Below are 25,110 nucleotides of genomic sequence, written 5' to 3' on the forward strand. Positions count from 1 at the left end.
CAAGGAATATCAAAAAAGAATGACATCTATGTTGCTTTTGTGTTGAAAGACCTGTCCTTATTTCTGATGTCTTTACTCCCCAGATAAATGGAATTGCTCTGGATAACAAGTCTGTGACAGAGTGTGAGGCTCTGTTGAGGAGCTGCAGGGACTCTCTTAGCCTCTCTCTCATGAAGGTGGGCCAGTATTCATCTCACTCTCTGAGCTCCTTTTCTGCTCCCTTTCTCGCTGAAAATCTTTCTTTCTACTTCTGCATGCCCTACATAGCAGTTCATAACTTCAACTGTGTATTTGTGAGAGCTGAGGTATCAAATGCATGACCATTTTATTTGCCAGTGTATCGTTCACAAAACTTGGGAGCTATGTTCATCCGCTGTGGCTCATCCCTTCATCTGTCCTCCCCACAGTTTTTCCCTCACAGCACTTCAGGCCAGAACATATTTGAGACTCTGCGCGACTCATCGGACAAGTCCAACGGGCGCGTTCACCTGTCAGAGATCCACTCTCGCAACAGCCGCAACCTCAAACACAACAGCTCGACACAGACCGACATCTTCTGCCCTGATGTTGGAAGCGCCAGCACAAGTAGCATCTCTGGGGAGAGGAGGAAGGTCAGAGGCGAATCTGACGAGGTGTATGGTGACATGAGCAAGCCGTTCTCCATAGGTTCCCTCCATGCCACGAGCCTCCGGCCCGCCTCAGACTTGGGAACTGGCCGCTATGGCCCCAGCGCTTTCCAAGAGTGCTGTCCCTACACAAAGGCGCCTTCGTCTTTGCCCTTCGACCCCGTGTCTTCCTCAGACTGCATCACAATGGAGACAACCCTGGAGAAGAAGCACAGTGGCGGCACGTGGCCCAAGATGATGGTGGGAGGTATGTCGGTTGCACCAGATAACAGCAGTCCAGTCTCGGCAGCCACCCAACTCTCCATCTACAAATCACCCAAACAGAGGAAGTCCATCTTTGACCCAGACACTTTCAAACGCCCTGAAACCCCTTCCTCTAAGTTGGAGTACATGGCGGCCAATCAGATTGCAACAGTAGCGGCTGCAGCAGCTTCTCACTCCCCACAGCCTTCAAAGACAGAGTCCCTCTCCTCCTCCTCCACCCCCACCCCGACCCCTCCAACCCCGCCCACTCGCAGTGACTCTTTTAAATTCAAACACAAACATCAAAGCAGCTCTGCTTCTGACTGCACGATCACCTCCGACGGCAAGGGGGATGCCGCCATCTCCATGGCAGCAGGAGAGAGCAGGGAGAGGAGCGAGCGTGAGAGGGACAGGAACGGAAACCACTATTTCCTGGACGGCAAGGTCCTCACCTCGAGGAAGTCATGTGACGAGGACATTGGTCGTACCAGGGGGGAGGAGCCAGAGGTAAAGAGGCCGCGCCCTAAATCTGCCCCCGCCCTTCGGCGTAGGATGACCCCCCAGACCATCACTCTTCCCACCTTCCAAGTGAGTTCTTTTACCTCGAAAGTGGCTCTAGAGTTTTTATCAGGTGCAATTTCAACTAAAAGTTCCTCTTCTGAATCGTCTTTTGCCTACTCCCTGCATCGGCCCAAGCTAGTTTTGATTTGGAGCTTCTCTAATAAAGAGAATATGATGCATTTGAGAACAATTCAAAATGGGACATTTCAAATCCTCCTAGTGGGCCAAAGCATCCATTTTGTAATAGAATTATAGCCCGTCAGAGTTAAGCCTCCGAGACTTGCCTCTTAGCCAGAGTGTCTGAGTGATTGATGCCTCTACACTGGTATAGCCACCCAGCCCAGGAGCTGAGTCAGTGCCTGGAGCCCAGACAACCGTGCCTAGCTACCTTTTCAGGCCCTGAAAGGACACAGAAATGTTCATTTCACTCTTGCGCCGATGTTGGTGTTGTCATTTTTATCCTCATATGGCACCTCCAGCAAAGGGGGGAGAATTGTCTCCCGGGACGTAATGTTATTTTATCACCCTGCAGGGAAAAACTGTAACTGTTTGTTTCTGTCATTCATCACAGAGCTACTCTAATGACGAGCATTCACCAGAGCCCCGGGACATGCTGCGGTCCTCCCCCAGCCGCTCTCATAGACACAGCGTCGGCTTTGTCCCTACAGTCTACAATGGCACCCTACCTCCTAGTGAGTTTCCCAAATGTTACATAAACCTATGTTTAAAAATGCTCTCGGTATAATTATAAGATTCCCGCTCTCGCTAACACGGTGGCGTGTCTGTGCCATGTCAGATTCGGCCCACCGGGGACTGTCTCCCTGTCCCGCTGTGACGGCCGTGATGAGGAATCCGGTATACACCGTGCGCAGTCACCGCGTTCATACCAGCAACTGTCCATCTGTCGCATCCCAGATCTGTCACCAGCACAACCACACCAGGTTACCACCTTTTCACACTCAACCTTTCCTCGACCCCCGTGTTTAATGTCATGTCGAGGCTTCTTTAATTGGCAATTCACTGTTTCTGATGGGCACTATGTGATGAGTAAATCATTTTAAATTAGTCTCTTTCCCAAATGCAAAATCACATAATTAAATTCAATGGCCTACAGTTGCTTCGCCTCGATATTCTGCTGCTGTGACTCAGCTCAGCCCATCAGTTTGGTTAACACCGAACAGTAAAAATATGTTCAAATAATTGTCGAAGTACTGCATACACAGTTATGACTGTTTCATAAGGCTTCTTTTTATTTATTTATTTTTTTGTCTGCAGCCCACAGCATCAGGGTCGTCTGAGCCTGGACCTGAGCCAGCAGAAGCGCACGAGCGACTACTCTGAATCCTCATCGTCACGCAGCAGCAGAGCTTCACACGGTACAAACTCACTGCCCTCCAGTGCACGGCTCGGTCAGTTTGACACTCACGCACACACACACACGCACACGTCCGTAAAGGTCACAGACTCGACGTTCCTTTCTCTTTTTGGATATTATGTCACAGCATTCATTCCTGTGTCTCATCCCTCTGCCAGGTTCTTCCAATAATGTTCAGTACCGCACAGAGAGGATCAAAATCCCTTCCACTCCCCGCTACCCTCGCTCCATGCTGGGGTCAGACAGAGGTACTGTGCTCACTGGTAAAAAAAAAAAAAAAAAGAGTATTGAAACATGACTGTCAAACTGCAAGGCAGCTGATCTGGCCACTTTTTGTTCTTTTTACTGGTTCCAATGTGTGGTTTGTTGAGGTGGCTGAGATCAATGCTCTACAAACGTTTTGATTTAAGGTTTAACAGCTGGGGCTGAGGGCGAAACAGGCAGCTACCTTAAATTACTGATGTGGAAATCCTTTAAACCCTGATGATGCAAACAAGCATTTTGTCAACGTGTTTGAACCTTTGGTTACCACCAAATATGACACTTTTAATCTCTTCTACACAAGGTGTTGATGTGCATCAGTTGTCAAAATGTGTTTAGACAAAAACATAATATGTCCAGGTATAATTAGTCTACAGGCACTTCAAGATCTGCTAATCTGAACCCTGGGTTGTTAGACACCAATTTCTTTTCACATGAAGTGTTTCTAAGCGTTCAGTGCTGCGAAACAGGCATAGACACCAAAAGCAAGAACCTATCCACAGGCGGCAGCAGCTCGGGTAGCAATATTCTTGTCAAAGATGAAGCCTCAGGATATTGGTGGCTGTGGGACAAGTGATATGAGATGCTTGATAACCTTTATAAAACCTCCATGTATCACAAAATGGTCTGAAATGAAATTTGTAATCAGATTTCAATGTGTATTGCAGAAGTACCTTCATGTGAGATTTAACAATCATCTTACGACTACACGGCCTCATTCTGTCCCTTTCTGCTACTCTTCCTCTAAATCCAGGCTCCCTCTCGCACTCCGAGTGTAGCAGTCCCAGTCTCATCACACCGCCGCAATCGCCACTCAATCTGGAGACTTCCTCGTTTGCCAGCAGCCAATCGCAAGGCTCCATTTCCACTTTACCTCGGATCTCAGTCAGCCCACTGCCGATAGGGGAGCGAAGGAAAGACAGGTATGACGGAAAGGAGTGTTCATAGATACAAATATTTTTCAAAGGTGATATAGCAGAAATAAACTGTCCATGACTTACTGGGTCACATATGTACTATTGCGGTGCTCCTCGATGCCATATTTTAGCTTGTTGAAATATTTTTGACTCTCCAAAATTGTACACTGTAAAATCAGAGGCCTTCTATCGTGGATATCCTGTTCCGAATATTAATCAGGTGATCGTTATTGGTCTCTAGTTGATCAGTGCGGTCTTTGCTACGGGACTGAGATACTGACAAAATGGCTTTACAAATGGTGTAGTTGTTGGATGAATGATGTGGAGTATGATTATAAGGATTGTTCTAGAAACGGGTACGATATGGCCTACGTCAGTCCTCAGGGATCCTCTTAGGCTATTTCAAAAGGCGTTGCCAGGCAACAGGTCTATCATGGTCAGAGCTGTGCAATCCCTCATTGAAATTCACATCGAAATCCTATTAAAACTCCTAATAAAATTTATGGAAGGCTCTTGCTGTTTCCAAAGAAGCAGTGATTTACCAGTGTGTTGGATTTTTATTTTATTCCTTCCTCCAACATCTCTGTCCCATATTGTACTGCCAACTCATCTCTTTTACACTGTTACTGTCTCTGTATGATACCTGTCCTCCATTCTCCTCTTTATCTTCCTCCCGCCTCTTTGCAACTTTCCGCTTCCAGATCTCTTTACCGTAATCGCTCTTTTCTAAGGATTCCTCTGGCTGCAAGGCCGAGGTTCTCCTCTCTCAGGAGCCTCAGGTTTGTTCTCCATCACCAGTGCTACAAACAAGGGAATGCCCCCCCCCCCCACCCCCCCTCTCACCCCGACCCGCCCCCTGAGTTCACGCTGTTCACACATCTCAGTGCGGTTGGGTAGATAATACAAAGGAGCTGAATAGTCCCGTGCGCTTCACATGCACTATATAGTTTTGTGATGTTTTTCACCCACCCCAACAGAGCAGCGTAATTCTGAGACTGCTACTTCTTTGCATGCAACAGTATGATTTGCGCCTTAGGAAACAAAAACCTTGATTCGTGAACTTCAAAGGTTGAGTTTTGTTTACGTGCCTGCACATGTCGCCCTCCATGTCGGAAAACCCACTTGAATCTGGGACAGTGCATGTCGCGTCCGTGCTCTTATGATGCTGACATGGTCAAATATGCATGTGTGCATTTTGGCCTTAAGCCACGTCACCCTCTAGTCTTCAGTATGTATGTTATGCAATGGTATTATTATTGAGCCTCGTAGCTTCTGGGTCATGGTCTTGTTTGTACATCAGCACTCTGGCTGCTAATCCATTTCCTCTTATCTGCCTTCATTAAATTGCAAGCCATGTCCAAAGCCACCTTGTTATGAAGACATGCGAAGTTCACGCAAATCTCCTTCATGTGAAGGGATTTCACTTGTGTCTGCGCTTTCACTGTTGTACATAGTGTCTCTGTACTCTAACCCTGTCCAGTTTTTTTTTCTTTAAGCCGGACATTGGGTGGTGCGATGGAGAGGTGATCCATTACAGGGTTGGTGGGATGTTTAAACCCGGGTTCAAACATTCTTTAAACACAACATAGGCTTGTTTATGATTTTGTATTATGTATAGCAAAAGCCTGGGTAGGAAGTAACTCCCCAGAGCTGCAAATACATTGGTCAGCCCAGCTGCGAAAATGTCAGATCACCTTTTACCCCCTCTCTTTCCTCCTGTGTCCCGTAACTGCTTTTTTTTGTGACTCTGTTCATTCAGGCATATTCTTTTTTTTTTACCCCCACCAGACCATACTTGGAGGAACCCCGCAATGTCATTGTGCACAAAGGTGCTGAGCCCCTGGGCATCTCCATTGTCAGTGGAGAGAATGGAGGAATCTTTGTCTCCAAAGTTACTGGAGGAAGCATCGCCCACCAGGCAGGGTTGGAGTACGGAGACCAATTACTGGAGGTATGAACAATCTACTGTATGTCGAAAAGGTTACAGCTTCAAGCAGCATAAATAAGATTTCACTCTCTGATGCGTGTACGGGAGCAGCTATTACAGATACCAGTAATATATGCTTTCCTCAAAGGCTCAGTCATTTTGCTGCCTACCATACATTTATTCACTTCCTGGAGGACTGTGTTCATTAGTGCTGTCGCAGTTCCCAGTATTTTAATTCGGTCTGAAATGCATATATCAAATAACTGCACGAGCTAAAAATCTGTTGCAAAGTCACATCAAGTGGGCGTCTACTGTACTTGTGGATGATACGCAGTCTGAGTAGTTAAAAGAAAAAGACTGAGTAGGAAGTGATTATATTCTACCACAAGTTTGCTGGAAATTAGTTGCGTGTTACCCAGTTTTGGTTTGCTTCATTATCACATAAGGTAGCAGACCCTTTTAATAGTGCTAAAGCCTTTCACTTCCCCTTTAATTACCCAGCAATGTCTGAAGAGGACTGTACCAGGAAAATATTCCCCTTTTCACATTTTTATAGTAAATCAAGGACATGGGAGTAAAATTCTGTTTTAAAGTAAGACATTAATAGATACCTTTATTAAGACTCACCCCACTGGTGTCACAGCCCGATATCACACCAAATAATTTAATATACTTGTCGGTACACTAGAGGATAACTATGTCAGCGTCACATTTTTTTTCTCGCCTGGGCGCCTTGTATAACCTACGTTAAGTAACTTATGCGATGTACATAACGTAACGTGTAATTTGTGATTTCACTCAAACCATTATTGTTTCCTAACCAAGTCATTTTAGGAGACACATTTAATCCAAACCATAACATTTTCTAAACCTAACCTCATGTTTTTTGGAGCCTCAACCACATGCGTCTACATTTCACGCCGAGGTCTGGCAAAACGTGACACTGACACCGTATCGCCTCGTGGACTGATGGCTGTATTACAGGCTTTGGCGTGATGTCCGGCTGTCTTCATCTACAGCTCTGTTCAATATAATCATAAGTTTTTCATGCCTGCAATACGTGACGCATGGAGATAAAACGACAACAAACAAACAAAAAAAAAAATCATAAATATGCGGTAGTGACTAAGCATGCATTGCTTCAGCGCTTCTGAATTGGAAGTTGGCCTTCAGATATTGCAAGAAAAATAATGGCTTTCTGGTCTCTTTACAAAACGTGAAATATGCACACTTTTTTTTTTCTTTTTCTTTTTAAAGACTTAGAAAATGGGTGTACAGCTAATCTCCCGTCAACTCTCATGAATATCTTCTCCACCAACTACCGCTAATGACTTAAAGCCTCTAATAGACTGGGCACATAGTGCGTTCCTATCTCCCTGTTCTTTTTATGACATCATCATCTCCTAAAATTGTCTCCCTAATCACACATTTCTTCATTTATCAGTATAATGGTATCAACTTGCGGAACGCTACGGAGCAGCAAGCTCGACTCATCATCGGCCAGCAATGTGACACCATCACCATCATGGCCCAGTACAACCCACACATGTACCAGCTGGGTAACCACTCTCGCTCCAGGTAACACGGTGTTTCTTGAAGAATTGTGCGTCAGCGTGGAGTTTGTTTTCATTCCGAGTACGAGGTGTTCTGCCTGGCCGATCCCCAGATCAATTTCAGTAAATGTTTCAGTTTTAAGAACAACCCCTACATTTTAAATGCTTTTCTTTTTTTTTCTTTTTTTTTTTGCCATGAGGCCAGATGATACATTTTCTTTGACTTGCACTTTTCGGAAACAGCAGGTGCGAAGTGTAAACATGTAACATTAATTCTGTACTGGAATTTCTTGTGATTATCTTCCACCAATATCTAACATTTGAAAACACACGTACAGCAGTGTGTATACCATTGTGAGCTTAAATAAGTCAGTCAAAATTAAATTGATGGATCTGGTCAGTCAACAATGTTCTCAATAAGAGGCTTAATCAAGTTGTTTCGGGCAGAGAATAAGTTGTAGCATTGCAAGACAACATCTCGGATCTAATAAAGCACAGAACAGCAGAGAAAATGTAAGACTGCTGACTCTTTTCTGTTTGATTAATACTAAGAAGGCTCAGTGTAACAAAATTTCTGAACAACAACAACAGCAGCAGCAGCGCCTGTTGTGCACTTCCGAATTAAACTTTCTCTATAATGGACAACTTCTTGCGTCGCTTTCATGCTAAACTGTTATTGGAAATAGTATAAATGATTCAACTGTTTGACATGTTCAGATAATAAAGTAAGTACTCTGTAATGTAAAAATCACATTACACAGGCATTTTTGTTCAGTGTAGCCAAAACTTTAGTATTTTTCTCTGCAGCTCCCGTTTGGAGCCGGTCAGTACTCAGTCGACTCCGCAGGGAAGCGGGGCGGCTACACCCGACAATCACTCCGCCATCGATACACTCAGCGAGCAGGATGAGGGAACGCTCACTCCCTCCTCCAAGCAGACCACACCCACTACCAGCCCTCACAATTTCATCAGGTAAACATGTCCACAACGATCAATAAACGGATAAAGGATCCTCTCCATGATAATAAGCCAGTCTCATGCCGCACCAATACGTTATAGTGTCTCTGTAACGGGACTCTTTTTGTCCTCCAGAATGCCGTCTGAGGGCAGCAGGAAGTCGGGTGAGCCGCGGCTGGTGATGGTGCGCAGGCCTGGGGTGGAAGTGGGAGTCACACTCTGTGGAGGGAACCTCCGGGGTGTCTACATAGAGAGTCTGGATGAGGACAGTCCTGCCAGAGGACCTGATGGGCTTCTTGCTGGGGATGTCATTCTGGAGGTTTGGGCTTTTGTATTTTGAGTACATCAAGTATTTGTATTCAGTCAGATTAATCTTTTTGAGTGGGAATTTCAGTCCATTTCCAAATTTATGCCGTGAACTTTTGTTAAACCGTAAAGATGTAAATGTCATCAGCGCTCTCAAAGTTAAACTCTGATTTGATGTTCGCAGTCTCCTGACTCTATAAAAGCTTTGTGTGCCGTTCAGACACGGGCACTGCCGTAAGGCGCTGGCATTCCTCCTTTCCCGCCTGTCGTTGTTTTTCATTGATCTCCTCGTCTGCGTTCTCGCTCCCTCCCCGTTGGTAATTTATCCAGAGCACCACAAACTGGTAATAGATAATTCCTGACGTGCTCCCCATTCTCGCTCTCCGCCACAAAGAGCCTGCTCTCTCAATTGCCACGCAGTTCTGTCACCAGGCTGCGCAGCATCAATCTGTCCTTCCGTCCTGTTTGGTTTTTCCTTCCCCTGTGCCGCAAATCAATACTGCGACACTTTAATACAGCCGAAAGCTTGGAGGAAATGTATCTGTTTACTAGCGGACCCGTCGCAGGCAGACAGTTGTTTCACAGATGAGTGTAAACAATCATCAGACTTCTCTCCTCCCCACCCCGAGTTCATTTTTTTTTTTTTTTTTTTTATGACGTGAAGTTCACCTGTTTTGTTTTCGTTCAGTATAACTCGGTGAATATGAAGAATAAGACGGCAGAAGAGGTGTACGTTGAGATGCTGAAGCCTGCAGAGACGGTCACGTTAAAGGTGCAGCACCGGCCTGATGACTTCAGCATGGTCAAAGATGTTCCAGGAGATGGCTTTTATATTAGGTATGGGTATATATACACCTACTACACTTACACAAAGATCATTGTTGGAATTGTGTGCAATACCGCTGCGGCGCCAGATTTATGTCACGTTGTCACGAACGGGAGAAAACACGCTCACGAGCAAATGATATTACTCACACGTGCAGATATTAACCACCACTGGCACGGTGTAAGACTTCAATACGCAAATTCAACGACCCAAGAGTCAAACGGGGAGACGCAAGTGAGAAACACAACCTCGTGAGATGCAGAGAATGGCGCTATGCAGCAAAGCAGCCAACGCAAACCAGAGAATTCCTACTTAGCGAGCGCTGCATATACATATATGGGTTACTTTGCTCTTAGACTTGAGTTCTGCTCACTTAAATTGACCTGGCCTCTGACAATTTGGGGGCAGACACCAAGCGAGGCACCGGCCCTCTTGTAATTGGTCACTTTTAGCAGCTTCTGGGTAAATTGCTGCCACCGTCTGAATTAAAGTGTGAGTGGAGCTGCTACCGCACAAATTAATATTTAATTCTCCTGTTGATTCGTGTTTTTGGAGGGGGGAAAAAAAAAAAATCGGAGAATAGCTTGCATCCTACTTTCTAAATCACCTCAGCTCACCTGCGACACTTCTCTAATAACTAGTGTCATGTGATTCCTTCAGATTTTTTAAGTATTCAAATTTAAGTGTCTGTCTTTCTTACCGACTACTGGGACAAAAAAAAAAAAAGCAACAACAAAAAAAAAAACAGTCTTCACCATCTCCTGTTTTCTGCAATGTTCACATTATTATAAATATTATTCATTATTTTCAATGTAAGCCTCATCCATGATATCATGTCATTTCCATTCTACTGCTTCCTCTCATTTCTCCTGCTTTTTTTGTTTTGTTTTGAATACTATAGTATTATCGCTGGTCAGTGGCCAAACCTTTTGTTCTCTTAATCGAAGCTATCAATAAACGTCCAAGGAGGTAGTTTGTGTGCATGATTGTGTCGAAAAGTGACCAATCATAAAAAGGGCCAGTGCTTCTCTTTGTTCCCACCCTCAAAAGTTATATTGATTTGCACAAGCGGAACTCAACTTCCAGAGCAGAGTTAACCCGTGGAGAGCGTCTAATCGCTGCAGTGCTCGCCTAGCAGAAACTCTCTTGTGTTTGTTGGCTCCTTGGTTATGTGGTGTCGGTCTTCTTCCCGTGTTTGGTTTCTCGATGTCCGCCGTCTGTTACGTCTCTCGGCTGTTGAATTTCTGCTTGATGACTTGCGGTGCATTGCGCGCGTGCCACTGGCAGTTAATATCGGTCTGTGTAAAATAATATAATTTGCTTGTGAGCATGTTTTATCACGCTTGCGACATGTGGCATAAATCAGACCCCGTATATAACTCGGTAAAAGGACCACATAAATCTTTCCCAAGCTCGTCTCTTCATCCTGCTATATATAGAACCGGCACTACAGATCTCCTTGTACAAGTTGGAGTCTTTCTCATCTTGCCAATTATGTCCCAGATCCACTTTGTGACGCAGTGATGCTGATCACGCCACAAATTTAGGTGATCTAATCTCTCCACTCGCTACGTCAGGTCATTTAGAAGTACATTGTATACGAATGGAAAATTAAAGCTCTGAAATAGTCACGTTTTACTGCCGGGAGTCTGGTCGGAGCGTGTTGCCGCAGCTGCCGCAGTCACTTGTCATATAGGCAAGTGGGATTGTGATGTCATCTGCAGTAAATACACTCAGCTTGCCTGGCTGTCACAGATAGGCTGCTTGGGAATGACGTACGAGGCTCCAGCAGAAGGCAAACAAGGCCCATACGGTCGATAGATAAACTCTCTCCACACTTCCTTTCTTCCCCTTCGTCCATCTCGCTGATTCTTTATCTTGTTCTCCTCACACCGATCTCGCGCGCTACCTCACCTCCTCTCCCACGTTATCAACTTCATGCTCGTTGGCTCTGCCCCGCTTTTCATAACTCCCCCATCTGTCTCTGTCTCTCCCTCCCGCCAGAGCACTTTACGACCGGGTGGGGGAGGCCGAGGGGGACCTCAGTTTTAAGAAGGATGACATCCTGTACGTGGATGAGTCTTTACCAAAGGGCAGCTTCGGGACCTGGATGGCCTGGCAGCTAGATGAGAACGCACAGCAGATTCAGAGGGGGCAGATCCCCAGCAAGTACATGTGGGTAGAGAATGCAAAGCACGCTTCCACACATACATTTTTGGAGACGGACAATCTACGCCGTACTCTTACAATTTAGGAGTCATGACGTAGGACAGAAGTCACTTCTCTTTTGTGTGTTTTGGACTGCTGGTTTTTTTTTTCAAATTTATTTATTTTACCTGTAATATAAGGCCATCTGTTACCATCTTCCTGTGTGTCTCTGAAGACATACACTGATATTGCTAAATGTTTGTGCTTATTCTGGACCTGAGTGACCAGTAGACAATAACAATAAATTCTGAACAAATGTAAATGTCACTCATGTTTGTAACTGAAACTCCAGAGTACAGAGTCTGAAGTCTCGAGGAAAAATGTATTATTTTGTCAACCAATCTTGCCCCTCGGAGCTTCCTTTGCTCTAACCTTAGTGAACAGAAAAAAAACAATCCTCGAGTGAAAATGTGCGCTTTTATCTCGGTTTTTTAAACAATACCACACGACAACGGTCTTTTCACTTTCAGTGTAGCTGCTCAGAGTGACTATTAACGCATTCGATTTCTGATGTGGTCAGATTGTACATTTTCAGAGCTGATGAACGGATGGCTTTTTTTGTGTGTGTGTTTGGATCCTCTGAGTTAAAATCTGCGTTTTGTTTTTTTGTGTGTGATGTAGGATGGACCAAGAATTTTACCGCAGACACAGTGTGACAGAAATGAAGGAAGATTCCAGTAAGACTCTCTCCGCAGCAGCCCGCAGATCCTTTTTCAGGAGGAAGCAAAAACACAAACGCAGCAGCTCCAAAGACAGCAAAGAGATGGTGGCTCTGGACACCATCAGCACAGATTCCATCCCCTTCCTTGATGGTGAGAAGAGAAGTTTAGATGCCTTCGGTAAGAACAATAGGAAGCGTTAAACATCGCTCGTGACTGACCACCTGTGTTTTCTGTTGGTCAGACTGTGTGAGCCTGGCATACCAGAGGGTCCAGAAAGTGGAGTGCACCTCTCCCCGGCCGGTGCTCATCCTCGGGCCGCTCACTGATGCTGTAAAGGAGATGCTGGTGAAAGAATCTCCTGGGAAGTTCTGCAGATGTGTTCTGGGTGAGTTCACTTCATCCAGATGTTTGTCAGTGTTACTCAGGTATTCCACAGAGCGCAGGCCCGTCACGTCACGCGCCTGTTAGCGGGGAGAGAACACATTTCTTCAGCTACTTGATAGACCGGGAGTGTAGTTGCTATAGTGACGTGATCGTCGGTACATTCGAGAGTTTTTTTTATTTTGAAAATTGAGCGGATTCTCCATGCCGTTCCTCTGACTTCCGACAGCTTGATGCCGTTTTATACCAGCGTCTGTCGAAAATAGACGAGATGCATATTTTTTGTGTCCATTTTTTTTTTTTGTGAACGTCTGGTGGAATAGCAAGCGCAGTCGAGAATGGAATGCGATCAGCTTTGGCGGCTGTGTCGGAGCCGCAATGTGATGCAGCTGGTTTCGATGGAAAATAGTCTTTACAAATCAGGGGTTTAAATACTGCAGTCTCAAGATTCTTAATAGTTATTGGGTATTATAGACGAACCGAAAGTGTGATTTTTTAGGTTTGAAAGTGTAGAGTACAAATTAGGAAATATGTAGATTGTAACATACTATCCATACTTTGTTCCATAAGCAGTTTTCCTTCACTCTCGCTCTCTTTCTGTCACATCTGCAGAGGTGATGAAGGCATCCCAGCAAGCCATCGAGCGGGGCGTCAAAGACTGCCTCTTCATCGACTACAAGCGCAGGAGTGGACATTTTGATGTGACCACTGTTGCTTCTATAAAGGAAATAACAGATAAGGTATTCGTCTGTGCTTCTTTTTTCTTTTTTTTTCTCTCTCTCTTCAGATTTCATCAAGAAGGATGAAGTGGCTTCTATCTGTCTTTTTAATCTCTGCATTCACTCCAGATAGGATATCACTATTGCAGCTCTTAAGTCTTACACATCAAGATCCCTGTTCGTAACAGCAGACCTGGTCAAGCATTTTGAATCAGTGTGTCACTGTTAAACTCGTGTCGGGTTATAGGGCTGTCACTGTTTGCTCGACATCGCCCCGCACGCCATCGAGAGGCTCCACAGCGTTCACATTTATCCAATTGTGGTCTTCGTCCGCTACAAAAACGCCAAGCAGATCAAGTAAGTAGCAACGCAAATTAGGACAGAGTGATGATGGGAATGTCCTCTTGTCAAAACACCCCACTCCAACGCACACACTTGCATAATCCCAAACAACTGGTGAAACATGCTTGTTTTCTTTCCTTATTTAAAAAAAAATTAAGTCTCTCTGTACAAGTGCCGTATCCTTTCTTCACATTGTGTTTGTAGATGTTTGCCAGAATTCTTCTGACAGTTGTCAAATATTGAAAGTTAGTCATAAATTGAATTTGATTCATAATTTGTAATGATTTTCAGAAGAGGCTTCTGTCTCACCTGACAAAATACCCAACAAGTGAAATCTAAATTTGAGCAGATACATTTATCAGTTAAGATTATCAGATGTATCGGTTAACAGTATTAGCGGCTTTGAGGGATAGACGGCTCAATTATACACAATCAAAATGTAAGTAAGACAAGTGGCCACGTGTTGGATTTATACCTCCTTGACTCTAATCTGAATGACCCGCTCCTTCTTTTCTATTTTTTATTTTTATTTATTTTTAAAGGGAACAGAAAGATCCGGTTTATCTGCGGGACAAAGTATCTCAGAAACATTCCAAGGAGCAATTTGAAAGTGCACAGAAGATAGAGCAAGAGTACAGCAAATTCTTCACAGGTTCGTATGAGTCAAATTATCTAAAAAAAACCAACCACATTGTCCACCAGTTAATGTGTCCATTTTGTGTTGTAAAAAAAATAAATAAAATGTTTGCACTGTGATAAACGTTCATATTTTCTTTTCAGGTATTGTCCAAGGTGGCACCCTCCCCTACATTTGCACTCAGATCATGACTATAGTTGATCAAGAACAAAGTAAAGTCCTGTGGACTCCACTCGGCTGCCCCTAGAGGAGATGAGCTGCCACTACAGCAAGCTGCGGGTTCATCTCCATTCCCCAAACACTAATTAACCCTTTCACTCTATACCAATAGGTACACTACAGTGAGCTAGTTGTGTAAATTATTGATATTTTTTTATTTTGTCTTTGTTATGATTTATAATTAGAGCCTCCTTTATTTCTGATGTACTCCAGAGCAGGTTAGTAGCACTGGATATCGACGTTAAAGTTCATTCAGTCTTCCCTAAGGGTTTCTGGTGGTGTGTTTGTAATGCTGCTGTGTAAGCGTCCGTTTACAGTCATAAGACAAGTCTGATTATTGATGTTCAATATTTGCTTGAATGAGTGTGTGTGTCCCCCCCCCCCCCCCAAATGTACACAAACCTCAACACTAATGAAGTTCAGCCACCCTTGACCCGCCCGTGTACCAAATGACATTTGTGGTTTCCCTGCAATTATGCACCCATTTAATGACGACTGACAACTAATTGTATTTGTGTGTGTGTGTGTGTGTGTGTGTGTGTGTGTGTGTGTGAGAGTGCGAAAACAACATTGAGACTGTTGTTCATAATTGTAATGGCAAATTCAACTGAGCTGGTTGTTATCACGATGCTATAGAAATGGAATGCCAGGATCAGACATCACATTCCTCGTAGTGTTTCATTCGCAAAAGTGCAAAAAGCATCAAACCTCTTGAAGTATGTAGCTGTGGTCTTACTGAACCTGACTGCCAGCAGTGACGGCCATGAAAAATCAAAACACATTGATGTTTGCTCTATGCATTGTGTTTCCTGTAGTAGCTGGGTGTGTGGACAATTTATGGGCCTTTCGGAAGTGCCTTCGGAGAAGAAGCCTGGTCTGAAACCAGCCCTTTGGTCACTTAGCCGGAACGTTGAGGATTTATGAACAGTTTTTTTCTTCGAGATCTGATGTATCGTGGACTAGATGACTTACGGGCCGGTTTTAGACCAGTACAGTGTAGAGCGCATGACAATGGTGAGGTTGGGAGGGTAGGTCGAAGTGGCGGCCAACGGGTTTACTCCTCAGAATGCACTCCAGGGCTAGACGGACCACTGTGTAACTATCATTCAATCTCTTTAACATATATTTAACAACAATATAGAGTATACCATATACAGTATGCAGATACATCTGAGAAAAAAAACAATATATATATAAAAATTAAAATACATGTAATATATATATATTACATGTATTTTAAATTTTTTTTATATATATATATATATATATATATTACATGTATATGTATATTACATGTATTTTCACTAGGTCATACGCCTAGGAACGTCTGGCGGTCAAGTCATGTTTTAGCAGGTATTAGCATGTTTTTTCTTTTTTCAAGAATTTATTTTTGTTTTTCTTTGTGGTTGGTTGTCAGTCACTTATTGATGTACTCATAAAAAGAGACACTATGAAGCAAAATTTGCAGGGTAATATCTTTAAAGGATTTTCCTCTGATCCATTTAAATGTTAGTGACTTTTCATTGTTATTTAATTGTATTTTTTATTCAGGAGGCATAAAATATTGACAAAAATATTGTGCCCTTCCTCGAAACCATATCCTGTATCTTATTGTGCCAAAATCCACTAAGGCAACTTTATCCTTTTATTTCTGTTTTGCACTTGTTTATCTGTGAACCTTAAACATGTAACTGTTCCTAGGTTTCCAGCAGACTATGAATAGGTACTATAATTTCTACTGTAACTAATTCACGTTTTTATGTATCACATCAGTTCCTTACATTTCATTGATGGCCTTTTATTCTTAATTAGAAAAAAAGGATCACTTCTTATTTGAATTATTAAAAAGGGATCTATTCTTGCACAGTTTTTCAAACAGAAATTGGTCCACCAGTTTGACTAATGGGCTAAAAGAGTAAGCAGAAGCAAACTGTAACGTTACTATTTTTCTGAGTAGATAGCATATGTTAGAGCGGAATACAACGTGAAATGGTTGTATTTTTAGAGAAAGTCTAGATGCCAGGTACTGATTGAACTTTTCTTTTATTAAAAAGAATGTGATTTGTATGTTGAGACATTAACATGAGAATAAAACTCATTTTCTGTATCACATCATGGACTCGTGGAGTTTGCATTTTTATCTTTTTTTCTACAGCTCTGATAATGAAAAATGTATTGCCTTAGTTTGCCTTTTTCTGTGGTCATTGCTTTGTGGAGGATGGTTTGGACCAAAGCAGCCCCAACTGGGCTGATTTTGGCCTGCGGGCCAAGTTTGGCCCACACCTTCATTGTTTTGGCCCACCATGGCATTAACAAGCTGGTGGTCATTCTCCTTATTCTTAAGTGCCTAATGTACCGAATAATGCTGTGTTACTATTCATCTTAAATTACATTGACCCATGTCTTATCTACCAAGAGTTATGGTATATATTCTCTCTCTCTCTCTCTCTCTCTCTCCTGCTAATGCCTGTGCTGTTAGTGTGTCTTACGTCACTGACTTTGGGCTGCCAGTCAACATGAGAGATCGGGGCAGTGGCAAAAAATTGGCAAGATGACTGTTGACAATCATTTCTGCAAAATAATAGAATTAATATTACACCGATTTAAAGAGAAGTTTTTTTTCTTTATATTTGGATATTTTATTTGAGATTTAGAATCTTCATTTTCTGTAAAATAAATCACATTGAATTAAATGATTCTACATAACATAAAGGGTTATTTTTGGCCTGCGGCCCTACATCCGGACACATTTTTTGGCCTGTTCTAGGAAAAAAATGTGGGCATCTCTTTCAGGTTGTGGCTCTGGCAAGTATAGCAACATATAGTGCACCGTGTACCCAGATGGCGTACTACTCAAAACGGTGCAAAAATATAACGTGAGGCTGGACACTTGTCACCCTCCACGGTCACCATAGTGGTACAAAGTGGAAGGGGCGGGGCCACTTACCTGTTTTCAAACTGCAGTAAAATGGCGGGCGATGAAGCTTCACCTGTTGCAGCAAACACCACACTACCACTCCACAGGTAAGGTGATACACAGGTGATACATGCAAGTGCTTTTTGGACCACAACTGTCGAATAGAAGCCAGTTAGTATGTTCATTGTATGTGAGAAACAGGGGGCACAAAAACTTTTTTATTTTGTAAAATGACCAAAACAACGCCGGCTGATATTTTCGCGGGTTATTATTGTTATTTCGGGTGAGGTGCAGAACTGCATCATGCGATTTGAGACAACACTACCCAGTTCAAATTCATGCACTGTGCAAGTACGTTTACACATGAAAGCTATTGTACTTGCGTGTAAGTTCTAAGATGTGGTGTATTACAAGTTAAGTGTTAACATAGCCTACGAGTGCTCAATGTAAGTGCACTTGTATCCAAGTAGCCTAAATGTAGGCCTACTTAGACTACATTTAAGTAGGTGCGCTTCTGGAAAAGTAAGAGTAAGGATTTAGTACTCCGTAGTGGTGAGGTTGCAGATTGCAACCCACTGAGAGCCCCTTGCCTCTTCCAAGCAATGTCAGTGAATCTATGGTGGCAGCGAAACCTGCATAAAACTGCTAAAGGCCCTCTGTTTGGTTTATGGTCCCATCTGGGTTACTGCAGAAAAATGGCGGTGCAACATGGCGTTCTCTGTGGTAGAAGACCCGCTTCATATGAAAGGCTCATTCTGAGGTGATAAAATCACAACAATTCTTAGTTTCATGCGATTAGACACTAATGAAAAAAAAAAGATCATATTTTATTTCTGCCTATCTCCCTAAATCTTACACACTGAACTATTAAAAGACAAAAACAGATTTGAGAGAAAATGTTCAGTTACTAGCTCAAACGTGACATTGTCCTTTCAGAACAAAAGTGAATCCATTTCACTGAAAGCAGCAGCAAATGAAAAGGTGTCGGATGAAATGGCCTTCAATTTCAGAGATAAGATAAGGTGGGGTGACAAAATCTGCCTGGATCTCCGAGAGAGATAAAGACGTGGCCTTGCCTCAGCATTGAAAAAAAAAGATGCTGTACTTACACACTATGGCTCTATCTATTCTTCAGCAGCACTACGGCCATAAATCATGTGCTGCAGTTTGAAGCAGATCAATGTGTGATATCCTCACATAAATAGAAGACTCCATCACATCCAATAAGCTTTATCTAGTCAAGAAACTGGAGTTTCTTCACTGTATTATAAAATATATTGCAGATATGAGTCACTAAGTAACTCTATTAAATCAGGTAATCTTATTGGCCAGGCCTTGTATTTACCAAACTGCTTTTTTTTTTTTTTTTTTTACTTAAAGAGAAGTAAAACCACTCCCCTTTTACTTATACTCACAAACTTAAAAATGAAAGGTAGGCCAATTATCCAGTTTCCTACAATTAAAAAAATACTTTTTACTCTAGATGTCTGCAGTAGAGACAAAGGTGACTTGTCAGTGTGGTTCTAAATTCTTCCTATTGTAGGATTTTTCGAATTAACATTGTCTGCCAGAGCCACAATTTCTTGTTCCATTTTAGTTTCATTTTTGTGTAAATTCACTGTAATTTCATCCCTATTTTATATATTACCATACATTAGATTGTGGTTATTTCAGACACCGATACAAAGAATTCTCTTTAATATTAAAATCAAGTCAAACAACAAATCGGTCTGTAAAATATGAGGATTTTTTTTTTTTGGAGCGAAGCATAGCCTTGAATTATTGCATTTTAGTTTTTGTGACACAGTGAATAACAATAAATTGGCATTTATAAGGGTAATTCTTTGAAGTTTGAGAAATACAGGCCTTGGCTTAGAAACACAGTATAATTCAAGCATAATGTATATCTCTATATTCTATCAGACGTAGTTTCCATGCAATTGAACAGCCCGTAGTTTCACCAGATCTTGGTTGATTAAGTGACTCCAGTTTGAGGTTGTTTCGCTACGCATCTGGGGTCACATGGTCCTGTAGCCAATAATGTCACAGTGAATGACCACCCTCCAGCCGCCTGTCATGTTCAGTGGGGCAAGAGAGCGCCCAGTGTCTCCAGAACATCCACCATATCTAACGCCTCAAACTGCCTGCAACTCGGGGCCTTGTAACTGTACAGTGGAGATGAAAACGTTCATTGTTCCTATGATGTTCTCCTGAGAATGCTGCTCAAGGTTTTGGTCATTAATTACACTCTAAATCTGATATGCCGCTATTTGCAGGTCAACTATACTGTGCTCCAATTCTTTATGTCCTCCAAGTCCCCTCTTGCCTGTTTTAGAAAGGAGTAGGGTCTCCAACCCTCCTGCTGGGGTGTCTGTTTCAAGACAGCTGCTGACAGCTCAACTGAACTTGAGAAGTCTCAAAGCGTGACCGTGAAGGATCTTTGTAGTCCGCGCTGGCAAACCGTGGCCTTTCCCGGCTCACGTCAGATCTCGTTGTTGAAGCGAGTAGGCATGTTTCCCTCTTTCACATCTCGCGGCGTGACGAGATGAATCCATCTGTTCGGCCATCTCCTGGTTCTCCATCGTGTTAACTCTGGCATCTCCAAACGTCCTGCGGGATCACCACTGCTCTCGAGGTAATCTTTTCATCTGCCAGCACTGAGGCCCTTCGGCTAAACTTCTACACTGGCCCACAGGAACCGCTCGCACAACAGCTGGCCTTTCATCGGGGATGATCAAGTCAAATCGCCTCCAACAATAAACACCAGCATGATTTATTATGACGTAATGTATGTAGCGTGTGGCGCTGATGATCTCACTTTTGGTGACCTCTATGGGGGGACTTATTGTTTGGCTCGAACACGGAGCATGTATCGTGACAGGATTTATTTCCCTGTTGTTTTCAGTGACATTTACCAGAGAATCAAAATTTCGGGCATAAATTATACGCAGAAGTATTTTGTAATCATGAAACATTAGAAGTTTGTATTTTTTTTAATTACTATTTCAACAACCATCAGTACATTTTGAAAAAAAAAAAAAAAAAGGCAGTGCTCCCTGATGGCAGAGCATGTCTTTCTTTTACAGCAGCATCTTTTGCCTTTTAATGTGACAGTTCACTATTTTACCAGCAGGAGGACAACATCAGAGGTGCTGTTCAAGGCCCTTCCTAATCCAGCTGCCTGAACACTTGCTGACCAGATGCTCTTTAGTGGCACCACAACATACATCTTACCACGTATAGAGCAAAAAAAAAAAAAGGTGTGCTTCATAGTTGAAACCTTACTTTCGCTTCTGATTTAGATCTTGGTATTTTGCTGCAGAGCCAATCTGAAGCTATCTTGATGCAAATGTGGTGAGGAAAAAAACAAAACCTCTGTGCCGTGAAGTTTACTTTCGTTCTATAACTCATATTCAGTATACTAACTAATGGTGGACAGCAGTGTTGGCTTGCACTGCTTCTCTTTTATGTGAAGTCGAAATGCTTGCGTAGACAGTCATAACTCTGGAGTGTTGTAATTTGCAGATTGCCCTGCTTTACAGCTCAACCCCTTCTGTACCCTCCCCCCACCCCCCAACCTCCCGTTTTAAAGACTCACGGCAGTTAAAGCAGCTATTTTTTTATTTATTTGTTATTAGTCAATAAATTACCGTCGCAAAAAAACATGTATCTTATGTCTTCGTCACATTTGGAACGTTTACTTGAGGTGACTTATTCAAAGAAGAAATGGAGTGACACTTGCTCCTTAATCTTTGTTATTTAATTGTACTGTCACTTCTAATTGAAGCACTATGGAAGACTTTGGGGACAGATTAATTGGAGTTTAACCGCAAACCAACTCCAAGAAGTGCAGAGCCTTGTGACACAGGTGGCTGTGTGCACCTGCCTGGTCTGGTGCTCATGGGGTCAGTGGTTATTCAGGACCCCGAGCCAGCTGTTTCCCCATATCCTTTGCTCTGGCTGGCTGCTTGAGGGCATCCTGTGTGCAGCCATAAACCACTGCTAGTCATGCCTCACCGTCATCACCAATCTACACCTGTTTTTGACCTAATATGTGGGCTAAAAGTGTAAGCATATTACAGTAATTGACCGGGAAGGACGTTCATTGTGTGTGTGTGTGTGTGTGTGTGTGATCAAGTTCATTTTTCAAATTGAAAAAAGCGAACTCCTATCATCCACGGACAAGCCCCCGACTGCGTAATTGAAAAAGGAGGTGTGTGTGTGTGGGGGGGGGGGCACTATCCTTAATTAAAATCCAGTAGCCTACAATAAATATCCTTACAGCGACAGAGTTTCTGTGTTTATATCCACCGGTAGCGCTTCAAGATCCCCGCAGGAGCTCGTCGTGCGCTGCGATGTTTACATAGTAAGATACAATCCTTCGGTCCCCTTTCAAATCCTGTTCGTGTTTGCGACGTGCGTCATTGGCGTGCAATAAAGACGCAAAGGCGCAATTGTAGCCCACCTCTTTTTATACACCCGAGCAGCGGAGAAACGCTCGGCACTTGGAATAAACACCGTCGCGGTATTACTGCCCCTCTGTCCATCTTTATTATTAGCGCTTGGCTCCGCCCTCCTACCTGTAAATCTCCCCGCTCTCCTCTGGAGCGGATCTGACAGGCGCTCTCAGCTGGCCCGGTCTGTGCCAGGGCTGCAGGGGACCGAACCGGGGGACGGCGACATCCACCCGAGAACCGGCGCTTCTTCTTTTTTTTTTTTTACGCAGAATTGACAGCGAAAGCGCCCGCAATAACGTGGGAGCCTTCTGCTCCGCGGTGACAGTGAAACAATCGTAGATTTGATTTCTATCTCAAGAGTATTTTCCTCGCTTTGTTGCGAAACCGTTCACAGTCGATTTGACGGCTGAAAGAAAGTGAAATCGATTCTGCGCCTTGCTTATCGACAAAAGATCCGTGAATGGAAGACGGCTAGAGAGGGGTCTCCTCGCCGAAACCAGGCTGCAACAATTTTCTCTTGTCGTTGTGTTTACGTTATCCGAAACATCCCCCCCCCCGGGGGCAGCCTCGACGGGGCTCAAAACGACGCCGTCTCTACCATGGCATATGGCGCGAAAGAGCCAGAAACCCCCTCAGAATGAGAAGCGCCTAAGATTCGTCATTATTGCGGATTTAAATGCCTCTCTCCAAGGGCCACCGACCTGCTATTTTGGTTAGGTTCGCGTGTGCGGTGTCTCACGCTGTCACGAATAAACAATTCACAGGCTTCTGAAAATACCTTAAAGAGACTTCATCGGGTGGGTGAACATAATCTACAGCAAAGAGGGGGATTTTTGTTTTGTTTTTGTTTTTGTTTTTAAATTTTTTTTTTTTTTTTTTTCCCAAGCAATATGGCTGGTGAGTGGGGCTGGGGACGCTGGCACAGGCTCTCCAAGGCTCCTAAATGCTAGCTGAGGCAGATGGCACGGTTCCCCATGGAAGCGACAGCTCTATGAGGACGAGCAATATCAATAATAACATAAATCCGGACTCTTCAATCTTAATATCCAAGATGGAAGACGTTGTCATCCCGTTCTCGTCCGAGGTGCCATGCGACAATAATGGACAGCGCATGTGGTGGGCATTCCTCGCCTCCTCCATGGTGACGTTTTTTGGGGGTCTCTTCATCATCCTGCTATGGAGGACCCTCAAATATCTGTGGACTGTTTGTTGCCACTGCAACATTAAACACAAGGTATGTTTGTTACTTTGTCAACAATCTTTTTTTTTCTTTCTCTTTCTAGTGAAACCCCTCATACAGAACCACTAGGTTACATGCTGTGGTTATTTATGTGTTTTTCTGACACTGGCCTGACTTCTTGCTCTGTATTGGCCCTCATTGTGGTGACATGCCCCCCCTAAACTTTCCTTATTATCTGTATCATCTGCACCCACTGAAGAAACATTAAGTGCCCATTGCGGTGCCTAGATAATGAATGCATCATGATTGTTATTGTCCTTTGGCTGTTTACTACCTCCCACTCTTGAATGAAGGGGGTGATGCTGTATGACAGATATGGGTGGGATGAGAGCAGAGCAAATTCCTTCATTTTTAAAAATTTTTTTTGCTTCAGCACACACCGAAGTGTAGTAACTTCTAGGAGGAAAGTTAGCGTTTCAGATGGCCATACTGTGGCTGTATGTAACCGAACATATGATCCCGCACATTCCAGCGTGTTGAGACCTAATGAAGTCCCCTGGGACTTCTCATGTGGATCCAATGACATCGAGGCTGCCCATTTCACAGTGTGCACTCTGCAATTTCAAAAACCGTGGAAACATCATCCCTTCTTTTCTCAGGTCTCTGCTCTGAAATGTTTACATCCATGTTTACATCAATGGGGGCTATGATGTGTCGATGCCGCAGCATTAAATGTCGTTGCGGGGTGATGAAGGGTAACCTGTCTACAGGACTAATATAGAAATAGGATAATAAGGGTGACTGCCCATTACCTTGCTTGGGGTGGATGAATCATAGCTGAATCACATTCGTATTAAAGCATGCTTCACACATGACTCACACACTTGTGTGTATTGTGAGTGGTCCCCTGGCTGAACACAGGGGCAGTTTGGAAGGTAATGTTGCTCAAAGTGTGGAAAACATGGCCTAACGTTTGATTTTATAATGCTTGCTTGGCATGAGAAAAAAAAACAACAACAACAGGTAATGGCAAGCGCAGTGCCAGTGCCAATCTGTTTATAGCGGTGTTAAATAGAAAGGGGTCGAAAAGAGGATTTAGTGATAACAATGGACACAAGGAAGAGAGAGTGAGAGTCATACGCCTCGTCCTTGATATCTTTGGGTTGCATCCAATTCAAATGGAGGACCATTGTCCCTCCTGCTGCTCCTCTGTCATGTCCTTTTGGTGGCCTTGACATGATTTTGCCCATTTCTGTTTGTTATTGTGGCAGATGGGAGACAGGTCACCCTTAACTGAAAAAAAACCCGGCAGAAAATATTCTTCATTCTTCAGCCGTGCTGAATATTGTAAGATCAGTGTTATTTCAGTGAAACTCCTTTGTGCTTGTTGTTTGTGTTGTGTTTAGGTATCTCAAGAAACGCGGGTACAAATACACAATGCGATCACAGGATAGGGAATTTTTTGTCACAATATATATATATATATTTTTAAAGTCTGCCGGCCATATGGATGATGATCAAAAATCCATCACAGATCTCAGTAAAGCGGTGTCTGCTCTAGGTTTTGGATAGCACACGACTAAAACTACCTTCTCAAATTACGGCTTTCTTCGCAAGCTTTTACCCACTATTTCCCTGTAAGACTGCGCTGATCTGACGGGCTGCATGAAACCTTCCTCAAACCTGTAGATATTTCCTGTACTCGGGTCTATTGGGCCATGCCTGGCCTCTATTATATATAGCTCCCTGCAATCCCAGTTTATTTTTAACATGCTGTTCAGCCATTACATACATTCCCAAAAATTATAGGCCAATATCTAGGCTGCCTTTTAATGC

At 43.4% G+C, this 25,110-nt stretch overlaps 2 protein-coding genes across 20 annotated transcripts in view; both read left to right on the forward strand.

Annotated features, from left to right (window-relative positions):
* Window positions 1–16,832, forward strand: part of dlg5a (discs, large homolog 5a (Drosophila)) — a 41,522-nt gene extending 24,690 nt beyond the window's left edge. For 2 of the 4 annotated variants that reach the window (XM_069139946.1, XM_069139947.1), the window contains exons 15-34: window positions 84–176; window positions 408–1,457; window positions 2,002–2,122; window positions 2,227–2,371; window positions 2,706–2,839; window positions 2,964–3,053; window positions 3,821–3,989; window positions 4,685–4,762; window positions 5,772–5,934; window positions 7,355–7,488; window positions 8,271–8,435; window positions 8,556–8,739; window positions 9,415–9,563; window positions 11,557–11,727; window positions 12,382–12,572; window positions 12,664–12,807; window positions 13,416–13,543; window positions 13,770–13,879; window positions 14,407–14,516; window positions 14,645–16,832. In XM_069139946.1, the coding sequence (XP_068996047.1) occupies window positions 84–176; window positions 408–1,457; window positions 2,002–2,122; window positions 2,227–2,371; window positions 2,706–2,839; window positions 2,964–3,053; window positions 3,821–3,989; window positions 4,685–4,762; window positions 5,772–5,934; window positions 7,355–7,488; window positions 8,271–8,435; window positions 8,556–8,739; window positions 9,415–9,563; window positions 11,557–11,727; window positions 12,382–12,572; window positions 12,664–12,807; window positions 13,416–13,543; window positions 13,770–13,879; window positions 14,407–14,516; window positions 14,645–14,748 (3,633 nt within the window). In that variant the 3' untranslated portion in view covers window positions 14,749–16,832. The remainder of the gene's footprint in view (window positions 1–83; window positions 177–407; window positions 1,458–2,001; window positions 2,123–2,226; window positions 2,372–2,705; window positions 2,840–2,963; window positions 3,054–3,820; window positions 3,990–4,684; window positions 4,763–5,771; window positions 5,935–7,354; window positions 7,489–8,270; window positions 8,436–8,555; window positions 8,740–9,414; window positions 9,564–11,556; window positions 11,728–12,381; window positions 12,573–12,663; window positions 12,808–13,415; window positions 13,544–13,769; window positions 13,880–14,406; window positions 14,517–14,644) is intronic. The other 2 variants (XM_069139948.1, XM_069139949.1) reach the window with 2 other exon arrangements.
* Window positions 16,833–22,140: 5,308 nt separating this feature from the next.
* The window catches only part of kcnma1a (potassium large conductance calcium-activated channel, subfamily M, alpha member 1a), a 143,885-nt gene continuing 140,915 nt past the window's right edge, over window positions 22,141–25,110 (forward strand). For 13 of the 16 annotated variants that reach the window (XM_069139917.1, XM_069139905.1, XM_069139906.1 and 10 more), the window contains exon 1: window positions 22,142–23,328. In XM_069139917.1, coding sequence (XP_068996018.1) covers window positions 23,038–23,328 — 291 coding nt within the window. In that variant the 5' untranslated portion in view covers window positions 22,142–23,037. Of the gene's footprint in view, window positions 23,329–25,110 lie in introns of all 16 variants that reach the window. The other 3 variants (XM_069139911.1, XM_069139915.1, XM_069139916.1) reach the window with 2 other exon arrangements.

Source organism: Embiotoca jacksoni, unplaced genomic scaffold (assembly GCF_022577435.1).
Source record: "Embiotoca jacksoni isolate LCO1_2020_lvr unplaced genomic scaffold, fEmbJac1.0.p SCAF_87, whole genome shotgun sequence".
Lineage (NCBI taxonomy): Eukaryota > Metazoa > Chordata > Actinopteri > Embiotocidae > Embiotoca > Embiotoca jacksoni.